The sequence below is a fragment of the Oryzias latipes genome, chromosome 9 (assembly GCF_002234675.1).
Source record: "Oryzias latipes chromosome 9, ASM223467v1".
NCBI lineage: Eukaryota > Metazoa > Chordata > Actinopteri > Beloniformes > Adrianichthyidae > Oryzias > Oryzias latipes.
The window spans coordinates 9103127-9117110 of NC_019867.2; the positions used below are offsets into that span (position 1 = coordinate 9103127).

The 13984-nt window shown below is 37.7% G+C and overlaps 1 protein-coding gene across 3 annotated transcripts in view; it reads right to left on the reverse strand.

Annotated features, from left to right (window-relative positions):
* Positions 1-13984, reverse strand: part of dock8 (dedicator of cytokinesis 8) — a 52814-nt gene that overhangs the window by 14568 nt on the left and 24262 nt on the right. For 2 of the 3 annotated variants that reach the window (XM_023958356.1, XM_023958358.1), the window contains 23 exons: positions 13232-13394; positions 12124-12241; positions 11841-11911; positions 11096-11240; positions 10897-10998; positions 10551-10646; positions 10080-10314; positions 9787-9951; positions 9520-9698; positions 9144-9236; positions 7157-7252; positions 6645-6794; positions 6150-6263; positions 5829-5984; positions 4956-5095; positions 4647-4810; positions 4190-4341; positions 2887-3069; positions 2572-2698; positions 2048-2135; positions 1865-1961; positions 384-518; positions 123-275 (listed from right to left, as the gene is read on the reverse strand). In XM_023958356.1, coding sequence (XP_023814124.1) covers positions 123-275; positions 384-518; positions 1865-1961; positions 2048-2135; positions 2572-2698; positions 2887-3069; positions 4190-4341; positions 4647-4810; positions 4956-5095; positions 5829-5984; positions 6150-6263; positions 6645-6794; positions 7157-7252; positions 9144-9236; positions 9520-9698; positions 9787-9951; positions 10080-10314; positions 10551-10646; positions 10897-10998; positions 11096-11240; positions 11841-11911; positions 12124-12241; positions 13232-13394 — 3122 coding nt within the window. The remainder of the gene's footprint in view (positions 1-122; positions 276-383; positions 519-1864; positions 1962-2047; positions 2136-2571; positions 2699-2886; positions 3070-4189; positions 4342-4646; positions 4811-4955; positions 5096-5828; positions 5985-6149; positions 6264-6644; positions 6795-7156; positions 7253-9143; positions 9237-9519; positions 9699-9786; positions 9952-10079; positions 10315-10550; positions 10647-10896; positions 10999-11095; positions 11241-11840; positions 11912-12123; positions 12242-13231; positions 13395-13984) is intronic. The other variant, XM_023958357.1, reaches the window with a different exon arrangement.

Sequence of the window (13984 nt, forward strand, 5' to 3'; positions counted from 1 at the left end):
AAATCTTATGCAAGATATCCCATACAAAATATTGTAAATGTTTTTTTTTTATATTCCTGGTCCTCACAAGAAATGTAGAAGTATTTTAGTTGTGACAGGTCATTTAGTGTTTGTGCACTTACACTGGCATTGCTGTAGCTGTATCTCATGATGAGGTAGAGGGTGGCACAGGCCTGGCTTCGGTTCTCATCAACAGGGCTGCTGCAGTACTGAAGGACCTTCTGGCACAGGTCTGCACACTGCTCTGCCTCCTCCTCAAACAGCAGATCTCCAAACTGCAAGCACACGCACACATAATTCCGCTTTATACCATTCTTTATTCACTATTTTGTATAAACACAACTTTAACACAGAGAAATATAAGTCACTTCTAGAGAAAATACCTTGACGACGAGTGCTCTGAGTGTGCTGAAAGTGTGAGAGAGGTAAGTGGTGCTCTGGTTGCAGGTGATGGAGTGAAGCAACACTTTTAACACTCCACCCACTACACTGTCCTTACAATCTGCCAATGGCACCGCCTAAATGTGAAGCAGAAATTCAATTGTTAAATAAACAGAAACACCAATCTGGTTTAAAAAAATAACACACAATACAGGTTTTTAGAAAGAAAAAATTTGGTGTGCCTTCATAGATTTATAAAGAAAATGCACCAGTCTTTAATTGTCAACAGGCCTAGTCTTCATTAAAGCAGAAGTTATGGTCAATAAAAAACATTTTTTTAGCCATCCTCCCATAAGAAAAAATGCTGTTGGCTTCAACACTTTAGTATTTCTTGCATTTAAATACATTTTAAATAAGAAAGTTAAAATAAAATACTTCATTGTTTTGTTTTTTCCTGTAGAACTCTGAAATTCTGTTTGGTAATACAGTGTAAAGTTACCAATACATTTTCATTTTACAAATCTTAAGAAAGAAGATTAGACTGCCATTTTATTTTTTGGTAAAATAACACACTCAAGATGTATTTTAAAAAAAACGTAGAAGTTGTGGGTCACTGACTTATGTTTAATATTTTCTAAAGAAAATCTCACAACAGTTAAATCTTTAATAACTGATATTACTATTGTTAAAATCTGAAAGGAGAAGAAGCAACCAACATTTATTTAAATAGCACTTTTCCCAGATAAAAAGTAACACAGTGGAACGTGTAAATAGTAGGCCAACAACTACTTGAAAATAGGATAAAACATGAAATAAAACCCATTGAAGATGAACTAAATGTAAAACAGCAAACCTACTTTACTTAAACAAACACTAAAATAAAATGTGTTTGTAGCAATGACCTCAAATGACCCTTCTCTGCATGGAGGAGGTTTACCGGTACTCTGAAAAGTGAGTAGATTCTTATAAATATTCAGAAGAGCAAACTCCTGGACTGGGAAATTGTTAGTGGGAAAGGTGACTTTTACCTAACCCAGAAGTTTCAAGGAACCCCACAGTTAGCAGGAGCACAGAGTTAGTAATGTAATCCAATCAAAATGATTACTGGCACACAACCAAAATGTTGAAGGCAGCTAGGTATAGGGAAAGTCACAGCATAAACATTTATTGGATTTTCAATGGAAACAACACTTCCATTTAAGGAGAATAAATAAATAGAAAACCTTGATCATTTATTTTTGCTTAAGCTTTCTACACTTTTTCCTTTGGCTTTTAAGTTTTCTAACTTTTGTCTCAAAGGTGAAAGTAACTGAAAGCAACCAGAAGTAATGATTGTTATAAAAAGGGAATTTAAAGAAATGCCATTAATCAGATTATTTATGACTCAAATCTGATTCCACTCAGAATTATGTGACTCAGGTCCAGGTGTTAAAAGAGCCTTTATGATGCTTCTCTCAGAAAATGACCAAAAAAATGATCAAACCTGAATAATGGTCTCCAAAATGTCCAACACTATGAGGTTAGCCTCTGTGGCTAAGTTCCCACTAATGATAGCCTCTTGGTCCAACTCTGCTTTAGTCCTGAAAGAGAGAATTAAGACTGAAATTAGAAAAAAAAGAAACATCCTAACTGAAGGAGAAGGGCTAAAATTTATAATTAAACGTACTTATCATGTTTGTCGTTTGTTTGCCTCCACTGAGTGAGGTCTTTTCTCCAGCGGAGGTTCTCTCTCTGCCCTACGGCCCTATCCATCCCTGACGCATTCAAAACCAGAAAGATTTTAAGTTAAATAAGAAAAACTATACAAATTGCAACAGAAATAATGCCTATGTAATGGGTTTGTTGCGATAAATTTCAAAAATTCAAGTTATTTTAGAATGCAGATGATTGAGAATTCCCAGATTATTGAGAATTCTCCTCAATTCAGTAACTTAGCAACCAATGTTAGTTAAAACACCGACCAGTTTTCCACACAAGAGATTTAACAAACTAACAATGATGTAATATTGCCCAATAAAGGTTAAAACTCCCAAAATTCCTTTAGGAAGTGAAAAGTTTTGCACTGTTTGTGCAGATTATTAACATAATTGTCTTTTAATGCGTTGACCTGAAATTGGTTTAGGCCAAGCTTCAGTTGGCATAAATTTATTTAAAAATAATAACATTTTTAATACGGGCAAATGCACACACCTCCGACTCGTTTCATCATTTCCCCGCGGGCTCCCGTTCCTCTCAGCAGGGCTTCTTCTAACTGCAGTTTGGCCTGCTGAGATTTCTGCAAGGCCTGAGTGCTCACCTTGTCACTGCTTTGCTTACCCTGCAAATGTGCAGTCAAGTCAGGAAACACAAACATATTGCACGCTTTTAATATTCTGCAATAAAAAATATTGCACAAACATACGAGTCATACAGCGAAGATTTCATTTGCATTTTTATGAATAACAAAAACGAAAACCTGCAAATGCATTTGGAAAAAGAAAAAGAAAAAACACATTTACAACCCACCCTGTACTCAAAACAGGACACGCAGATTGTGAGGAGCTCCAGCAATTTGTTGAGCTGGGAGGGGGGCATCTCCACTGCCCAACGCTGAACCAGGCTTCTATCGGCGTTCTTCATCACCCACAGGAAACACACCAACAGGTGTCGGCTGCTGTCTGCTGCCAGAGTGGCTATGGATTTGCCCTGCTGGAAAGAAAGGCAGACTGAGAAGTCCACATTACAACAGAGAGCTCCCCGTGTTTTGTAGTTTACAGTTGGAAAAGTGATGCCCCAGGATCAGTGATCTTTAATCACTTCAGGTAGACTCACATGTTGCAGTGTTTCACAACTAATTCAAGCCCCAGTAAAAGTGAGCAAACTCCCATTCCTGCACACATTGCACCAAAATTCAAGTTGAGGTGAAGAATTCTCTGAACCAAATGTGATCAGATCAGTTCTTTCACACTTGTCTCAGTGCAGCACTGCTCTGTAACCCATCTCAACAGGCATTAAATCTACTGTGGATTAATTTACCTTCATTCGTGTGATGATGAATCACTGCTAAGGACAGCTACTGTAGCTTCATTGTGTGGCACTTTGATAAATGTAGCCATTAACCTCCTGCTGCTTTAAATGTCCCACTAAGAACCTGGTTTCTAGGTGCCGTTTTTCAGAGCTGGACAAAGTAAAGACGGCTGGCACTGAGAATATTGTTGGGAGGAATAAATACATTCAATTTTTATTGATTAAAAACATATAGTTTTATGTAGTAAATGTAAAAAGGCCTATAAAAAGAGTTGAAAAGCAAATAGTCTGGAGAAAAGGAACAAATGGTCTGCCAGCCATGTTTGGATGCATGAAGGATACCAGCCCTATGGTTCATCATAGGAAAACTACCTTTTCCATAATATAATTTCTTGCAACAACATTCGAAGATGTAATTTTTGTCATTGAAAAAAACAAGACAGGAAGAGAATAGCAGCATTTAGTCTGTGTTGTTGCTGTAGCTCCCCCTTGATGGATGTGTTTGTCAGGAAAGACGGCCCTGTTCACTTATGATGGCAATACTTCCCCATAAACCATCTCTCCCAGATGTGCGTGTCCATGTATGTGTTTGTGAGGTTTGTTTCTGGATGGATGTAGTGCATGTGTGCTCCTGACAGCTAATCAATCAGCATCTTTGCAGCTCACCTGTTGGGAGGCAGAACATTTACAGATACAGACTCAAACCAACACACGGACATGTACTTTTGAACTTTGAAAGACAGCAGGAATCTCTTTTTTCACCCTTAAATCCCCCAATCACAGACACACAGGAAAACCTTACCAAGGATGCCATCGACACCAGAACATTCCGTCCCAGTGTGTTGAAGGGGTTCCCTGCAATTGCCATAGCAATAGACTGATTGATGGGTGGGATGTTCTCAAGGTCATCCACTGGATCGCCTGTCTTGTTTTTCCCACTGCGTGTGTCAGAAACTGTGGAGGCAAATTAGACTCAAGTGTGTAAAAGTGCCTTTTTGGAGGTGTAACTGAGATACAAGAATCAATCCTGAACACAAATGTGTCTCTGGGTTTTTTTGTTTATGTGAATATGGGTCATTATAAAAACAGGTAATTGCTGATGAAAAGAAATTTCTGTGATGGCACATGCTCCAGCGGCAGAACCAACTATAATGTGCAACTTTCACATGTAGTGTGTATGCTCTTACTGAAATGAACTGGTCATATATGTGTGTTGGAATGAAGCGTTAGTAATGATTAAAAATGTTGTTGCAAAGTACCTGTGAAATCCAGGTAGTTGGTGGCATCTATAATAATCCCCACCAGGGGGAGGTAGAGCGCAGCCACTTTAGCTCTGATCTCAGGTTTTTCACAGCGGTGGTCCAGATCATGGCAACAAAGCAGGCTGTTGATTGCATTAATAGCCTTTCTTTGGACCTTTCCCCTGCAAATATAGACACATCTTCAGAGCTGAACCTGTCATTTTTGTGATAAAGGCTTGATTTAGTTACTAAGATTCCAGATAATCTTTCAACACAGGTTAATAGCAGATAAACTGCAACAGTTTGGCAAAATGTGTACTTCCATACCCGTCTGACTCCATGTCTAGCGCCGCACTAAGTTCTGTTAGCAGCAGACCAGTGAGGTAATGTTGCTGTTTGAACTCGTGGGAGAGATCAAAAAGTGCTAAGATTCGCTGCTGCTCCTGGAAACTACAAGAACCAGAACTCTGGAAAAAGAAGGACACAAAAAAATGCAGTCACACACGCAGTGGAATACAATTATTTGTTGATGGAGCAACTCTGAGACATCATTTTAAACTGAATGCTAAAAATACATTCATGAATGAACTCAAATCCTTATTGTTTTTTTAATAGATGTTAGGACATTCCAAAATAAGAGCATAATTGAGGGTGTTGCAAAGCAAGACAAACCTAGTCCGTCGTGTTTTTCTTTTGAGTTGTTCAAATAAACACTCACTGACATCCATATTAGAAAAAGCAAAAGAAAAAACATTTTTTTTTGTTCCACAAGCAAATAAGTCCCCATTTACTGCTATGTAAAATGCTCCAAGTTTTAGCAGATTATTAACAGTGTGTTTTTTCTTTTTTCCTTTTCTGGTCCACACCCAATGATTCACTTAGATCCATACTGGGTGTGTACCAACTGTCAAGCTTGTTTATACTAGTTGCCCCATTTCCTGAAAGGCCAGAGCATGGTTTTAGCCGAAATGGTGCCAGCCATGGGGCAAAAAAACCTTCTCCAAACGCATTCAATACAAATCTATTATTTTATCTCTAACTATGTCAAATACTTCTACAGTTATTAATACAGTATCAATCAATTACTTAAGATAAGTCTGGTAGCTTACTTTTCTACTGCAAACAAAACATTCAAATAAATGGAAAAACAGGAGCTGATTGACTGGACTAAAACAGATTTTGACTAGAAAATGTACAGACCTGGGATGAGATGGATGGGGATGGTGAGACAGGTGCAGATGCAGGGCTGCAGAAGAAGATGCTGAGGTTGAGGTAGTGCTCATGACTGCAAAGGATTCGCAGGAACTCCAGACGCATGCTTATCAAATTAGGCATTGAAACACTTTTTGCTGACATCTAAAACAGAGTCAAAGATTAGATTAAAAGTTGTACACAGAGAATGAATTGACCAAAAACATAACATAAATGCATATTTGTTATCATTAAAGCATAAGTTTAAGTTTCCCGAGGAGATTCAGTGATACTTTTTTAATTTTTAGACTTGTGTTATAGCAAATTTACCTGATTGCAGTAGTTTTTCACCAGCTGGAAAACAAATCCTCTGTCCATGAGAGACATCAGATCGTACAGGAAGAAAGCCAAACTGATGTTGACTTTCTCTGCTTGCTCAACCTCCTGAAACAACAAACAACAATCAGAGGATCAGGGCTGCAGTGAGCAAATCTTGCTGGACATCTAGCTGGGAAAGCTGATCTTTTGACACCAGAGAGGCAAATATAATTAGCACCTGTGTGTGTTGGCCACACAGACAACATGTACACTCCAGCAGCAACTGATCATCTCTGATCCAGGGGACAAGACGGTGAAATACAATTTAGATCAAATTGAAAATGGTAGTAAGTTTACCCATTTTTGATCATTGTTTGGTGTTTTAAATTATTGTTAAGCTTTTCAAATCTGGTAATTGTGGCAGTGGGCATAGTTTCTGTATGTCCTTTTCAGCTCATAATCTGGGTTTATTGATTTTTTTCCCATTTTTTGTTTGGATCGTTTTACCTTGTGCTGTTTGACGAGGATGGTGCAGATCTCAGCGGTCACCACAGACACAATGGTGGTTATGTCATCTTTAAATCGGTCAGAGAAGCGGCTTCTTCGAGGAACACTGTGCTTCTCCATCTGGCAGACATGCTGAGCCATGCTTTTCACCTGTTATGACAACAAATTTGAAACAAGGAAAAGTTATTAAAGGTAAGAAACACACAATATGTAAGGACAGCAGAGATCCCAAAAAAGCATAAAACTTAAAAAAAAATATATAAAAAATAGGAGGCTAAAACTTGCAGCGTTAAAAAAAAAAAAAAAAGACAGGTTTATTTTTTTAAAATGCTTGAAATGTGTCCTTAATTGCAAAAGACTGTTGATTATTACAAATTTATAGTTAACATTTATGCATTTGTTGCCAAATCTTTTGTCTTATTGCAGGGTTTCTCTAAAGAAAATCTTTTTAAACCAAGATTAAATTCATAGTGTAAATAATACTTAATCTGCAAGCCACACAAAACACACACCAGAAGCTCAAAGAAGAACCAGGCGTATTTGTAAGCATTTTCTTTGCAGACTCCAGTGCTGACCACCATCTGTAGAGCCAGCTCCTCATGAAATTGCTGCAAGAGAAGAGACACAGAGACTGGACTGAAAACAGGGAAAAATAGAGAATGTCTCACTGAATAAAGCATATGTTCAATAGTATCATTTTTCACATGACCGAAATCTGACCAGTGTTTTCAGTGTCATACTTCCCCCTTGTGGGTATCAGTGGGAATTGAAGGCCAAAGAACACATCCATGCTTTAAAACACTTCAAACATATTTACTTTGGGAACAAGAAGCAAAATTGTTATGCAGACGATACTCAGCTCTACATCTCCACCAAGCCAAATTCCTCTCTACCTCCCGCTTCTCTCACTGACTGCATTCTTGCAATAAAATCCTGGTTCACTACTAATATCTTAAAACTAAACAACGATAAAACTGAACTTCTCCTGATCGGCACCAAATCCATTATAAACAGCATCCAGAACCTCTCAATTCCCTTTGAAACTTCCTCTATTTCCCCCTCCCCTCAGGTTAAGAGTCTGGGAGTCATCTTCGACAGCACCCTCTCCTTCACTTCTCACATCAATAACATCACCCGATCTGCCTATTTCCACCTTTGCAGCATCCGTCGTCTTCGCCCTTCCCTCAGTCCGCATTCCACAGCCGTTCTGGTGCACAGTCTTGTCACTTCCTGCCTGGATTATTGCAACTCCCTTCTTTTTGGTTTACCACAAAAAACTCAGCTGCCAGAATTATCTCTCAAACACCTTTCTCCCAACACATCACACCTGTTCTGCAGCAGCTCCAATGGCTACCAATCACACACCGGATTACATACAAAATACTCCTCCTGACTTTTAAATCCGTCCACAACCTTGCTCCATCCTATCCATCAGATCTTGTTCATGTGGCCATTCCCACCCGTACCCTCAGATCCTCCTCCTCCCTTCATCTGGATGTCCCCACTGCTTGCCTTGTCACTATGGGGGGCAGAGCATTCAGCTGCTCTGCCCCCCGGCTCTGGAACTCTCTACCTCCGGACCTAAGAAACATTGGGTCTCTCTTACAATTCGCCAAAAAACTGAAAATTCATCTTTTCCAACTCGCCTATCCCCTCCGATAACTTCCTATTTATGGCCTATTTATTTGTACATTTTATTGTGCATTCGATTGCTTTTATCTTATTTTATTTTCACTTTTATGTACCGCGACCTTGGGTTCCTTGAAAGGCGCCTAACAAATAAAATTTAATATTATTATTAAATTAAAGTAAAATATCAAAAATAAATAAATGTACCACTGTGACGAATTTATTCTTGAACAGCCAACAACAGCCCTGCCACATAACCAATTAAATAAACATTATTATCAATGATAAACTCAACTACGAGCTAGAAGATAAATTATATCATAAATAGGTTCTTAAAATAACAAGAAAATTGTTAAAATATGCAATAAATCTATGTTAGAACAGTTTAATGTTTAAATAAATAAATGTTGCCATCCAAAAGTGCTTGGTAGCTTGTATACAAAATAAAAAGCTGAAGGGAGAAAACAACACATTTTCAACCCCAAAATAAATGTAAACTAGATTATAGTAATGTAAATCCAACTGCATTAGAATTTATAGTGCATCCTCATTTATTAAAAGCATCGAAATACATGTTTGATCCTTAAACTATTTCTGGTTACAAGATTCCTTAGACTATACTAATATAATTTACTCAGCAGTTAATGACTTACCTTTATTAGTTAAATGTGATAAAATAAAATAAAAAAACACCCTAAGCAATAACAGCATGATGGATTTTCAAAGAAAGATAAGACTTTATCCTTCTGTTTATCAAGGTCTCCCTCAAATAAGCAACGAATCTTCAGAGATTTTATCAATAATTGTACAACTATAAGGTACATTTCAAAATCAATTCAGTATGACTTAAATGTTGAAGTAAGACAACACCTTTCTGCTGGAGGGCCTGGTGCTTCCTATGGCATTCTGATGGTTGTTTATGTCCACATAGGTGGACATGCGGCTTCCTGGGACGTTGTGGCCCTTTACACAAAAACGTCAAATTCATAGAATTAGATAAATATTCACTAATGCGAATTGCTTGTGGACTATTTCAATAACTACTGAACAGTGACAATGTTGTGTATCACAACGTAGATTTTATGAGATATTAAAAAATCTCAGTGTATATTATTGTCTACCATTATAATAAATATATAGTTATAAATGTTAGCTTGACTCTATCCAAGTGTGCAGTAAATTTAGGCTTAAGTGAATTCCTTCTTTTAGAGAAAGTCTTCCAAAAAAGAACAGATGTCATCCTTACCTTGGAAGAAAGAATGTTGTTGACCTCAGCATCTTCAGCAGAGTTGTGAGGACCTGGGATGTCGGGGTTGCTGCTGCTGCGGATCCTGGACTGCAGAAGCATACTCCCAACGGTGGCGGCTGTGGCGCGACCCATGGTGCTGTAACGGCTCTCTGCTGCAGAAGTTACTACACCTGAGCCTGAACTCAAGTTCAGAGAGAAAAAGGTTAAACTAAAAAAGGAAGACAACAAACACAGAACTCCATTTGATAAGGATTATGCTAGCACCTGCACTCTGAGTGTTTTGGGGGGGATCCGGCAGACAAAAAACCCAGTACAGGTAGGTTGCCAAGAGGCTATTCCTCCCCTGCTGGTCCTTGATGAGCTCTGGACTGTTATGCAGACTGTTGACAATGGATACAACTGACTCGAATGCTATCTGGGCAAAGGTTGCTGCAGAAGAGAGAAAAAAAAATAGTCAACATAACAGATACAATTTTGGAAAAAAGTAAAAAAAAAAGATATAGAACAAATTCTTCACACTTTAGTTTAAATATTTACTAAATAGAATTATTCCTCACCAGTTTGCCCAGCGATTACCATTGGCTGCATGATGAGCGTAAAAAGTTTATCCAGAACTCGATGAAGGAAGAGGACCAGAGGCTCCAAGCTGGAGGACGACAGTGATATGATGCTGAGCTTCAGTTCATGCTCCAGCTTGTTCTCTGGAATCTTCTCCTCCTTGACCCGCAGAGGGAACACAACTCCTCCTTCCAGTGCATGGCAGAGGGTAAAGAAGCGCTCTAGGTGATTGTCCTAGTGCAAACAGATGCGTTGTTACAGAGCAGCACTTTTATAGGAAGCAGAGAAACCAAAAATAAGTAACAGAGCACTGATGAACAAGAAAGGAAGAAGTTATGAATTGCTTCAATGAGGTTTTGTCAAAACTTGTCTGGGAATCATCTCTAGTTTAAATACCTTCAATGTAGAAATACAAGGAAAGTGAGTTACAAAAAAGCCCACATTTTCATCCGTTTTCATCTTTTACTTACTTGAGTGTGTACAGAGGAGACAGCCTGCACCTCTAGGCTAAAAAGGCCTTTGTGACCCTCCATCCATTTGACTGGAGGAACCTGAGGAGGAAGTTTCTACAAGATACAAAAAATTTGATTTTTCAATTGAATATTTTTTTACTGCGGCAAAAAATAAAAAATGGAGATAAAGTAGATAAATAAAACATTTGCAATCACAATACAAACATGCAAACTCATCAAAGAAAGGCTACAGATTTTGATGGTTTGCAATTCTGCGAGGGAGCAAATCACCACAGTCCAAGGGCTTCTGCATTGCTCTTCTTTAAACAAGCCTGAATAGATTTCTAGGTGCTGATTTGTGTACCTCTGGGGGGTGCAGTGAGTAATTGATCGGAAGTCGTTCCAAAATGATGGGTAGACAGAACGGACCAGTCTGCAGCCGGTCGCTGTTCAACATGGGTAGCCACTGTATTGGAGCCATAAATGATTCAGTGACAGCGAACTCAAAGACATAAAACATTTGAATTTGATCACAGACAAAAATAGGGGAGGCAAAATCTCACCGAGTATCCAATCAGTGTTTCACAGCTGCCACTCTGGTTCTGTTTCTGCTGGCAGCTGATGTGGTAGAAAGTAAACAGCAGGTGATGTCTCTCCGTCAAACGGGCCGGAAGAGAAAGCTTCACTTCTTCATAGAAGTCGGGGGATCTGAGAGGTTGTAAGGAAACAATGAACAAAAGAATGAAAAAAAGAAGGATATTCTAAATATTTTTCAAAGACTAAACAATTAAAAAAACGTTTTATTAAAGCAACTGAATGCTTGAAATATAAATATAGGACCATAATATTGTAAATTGTTTTAAACATGTTTATTGATTTATATATTATTTAGATATTATTATTATTTATAATTATCATGATATTATTATTATATTATTTATATATTATTTCTACACACACACACACACACACACACACACACACACACACACACACACACACACAAGAGAAAAATGTGTGTTTCTAGAATTAATTTAGTTTTTTTTAATAATTAGTTGTAAAAATAGAATTTGTTCAAAAAAACTAAATAAGCATTTCAATATAGGTTAGTAGTCAATAAATCAAGTCAGGTATTTAAATTTAACATTTATAATAAAACATTTTTTTAAAAATTGTCAAATCTGGGTGAATTAACCAGAAAAGAAATCATAAGTTGTGTAAAGTAGAAATAAAAACTGCCAAATGGTTTAGAAACATAAAGTGGCAACATTTCATGACAAAATTGGTTTTATAGAAAGGTGTACTTGCTTGTTATGGTAGGTAACAGGAGTATATACTTCTTGTAAAAACTCAGGGCCACTGGATTTCCCAAAAAATACCTAAAAAGAGTCGCACAAAAAGCGAATTAATAAAGATAAGATCAACCTTTTGCACTTTGTTTTTTTAGACTGGCGTCACTCATGCTGCTCAGTTATGGAAAGTGCCTGACTGTATCAAAAGATCACAGAGTAAATCAAATACTGCAAAATACTTCAAACATACCAGTTGAACCGGAATGACTGTGCTTTTAAAAGGGCAAAAAAAAACTTACTGGAAGGGCACAGCTTGGGTCTTCACCACTCATAAACTGGATTTTAATGGTGATGTTTTTTGATGATGTAAGTCTGCTGACAAGGTTTAGCCTCAGGGGGTAGACGTACAACAAATTCCTACAAAAAAACAAAGAGAGAAGAAGCCCCAAGGAACGTTTTAGTAGTTTAGAAAGAAGGCTGGCGCACAAATGAAATAAAATTTGAAAAAAAAACAATTCCAACAAATATCACCAGATGGCAGCATCTTAATATTCACATCTACCAGGAAGGCAGCAGCAAAATCAATGCCACTGTTTTGAAAAGCAAAGTAATCTGTTTTCAAGCCTGGAAGGCATCCAAACTTTCATTGAGGTGTTCTAACAAATTTGCATAATCAAAATGTATTAAATCAGTAAAAACAATACATATTTTTATGAGACAAGGAACTACATTTTCCATTAGAAGTCTCCAAACGCACCAGTACATTTATCAACCACATAGGCTGTTTTTTTAAGAGACATGGGAATGGCGCCAATCTGCCATTGATATGGTTTTCATTCAAAATATAATGTGATGGGTTCCAAAAGGTTTTCAGTTTTAAAAACCTTCATTTAAGTAAATACTAAAGAGCTATGACACATAATTAACAAGGTCCTTCAAATTTAAATGTCTGAAAATGTGCGACTGTCTACTGTCTACTGCAAAAGACCCCGCTGCCCTTCTTTAGGGGGCTCTGATCCTTTTTACAAGGTTGTAGAGGAAACACCAGAGGAGAGGACAGAGGAGGAGGAGGGTGCTTCAATACAGGTCATTTAGAAATACATATCGACTAACTTTTATACAATCAATTTCGGGGATTTTCGCAGTGAGAAAAAGATTAACCACTCAAAATTGTGTGTCTTTTTTCATAGTTACAGGTTCATTGTGAAATTAGTATGTAATAAAATAAAGAAAGATCTGAAAAATAAAGAAGCTGAGGTTGTCTTAAAAAAGGATATCAAGGATTACAACAAAAAAAAACATGCTGTAAAGTTCAATTATTAGAGCTAATTGTAACATAGTACAAAACATAAAAAAAAGGCCCAAGACTTCTAGGAGTTAAATACAGAACTACCCTCCATAGATCACCTGTAAATGTTGTGAGGGACATAGACTTCATTGGAGGGGAATTCCAGCACCTCTTTCAATGGCCGAATGTTTTTCTCAGCCAGAGGTTTGAGGGGGATCAGCTCAGGGGACAAACAGGCCTGTGGCATGTCATTAACTGGAGATACGTCCAGCTTGATCACACCTTCAAAAACACAACATACGTCACAAACTGAGTTTTACTTAAGGGATATCATTTCCAGACACTGAATGCACTGTGCAAAAAAAAAAGTCAATACACAAACAGGAACAAACTAATGAGAGAAAAGGTCTACATTTCAGGCAAATGTGCAGTTTTGCTATACGTAGATGAGAAGATCAATAACACTTTTAAAGCATCTGCCAGCAGATTAGCTCAGCAGAAACACCAAGCAGCGACTCTGATTTCCAGACTGAAGTCAATGATTATAAAAGAGATCAATTGTTTTTGTGACCTATTGATTGAAGCTGTTTTTGAGCTCTTCAGTCTTAATTCTCTTGGCTCGAAATGAAGTCATCAGGTAAGTCAGTCCCTATTAAGAGTGAACATGTTTCAATGCTTCTTTAAAATGTACACTTCTCCATTTCTATATTAAATGCAACTATGCTGCACTGGAGCATCATTTTATGCTCTTCTGATTGACAATTGTGAGACAAGTCCTCAGCTCTACGGCCTCCTTAGTGGACAAGCTGGTTTGTCCTGCACCTTTTCTCATTTTTGAACAAGAGCAAGGCATTTTGTTGAGATGATGCAGA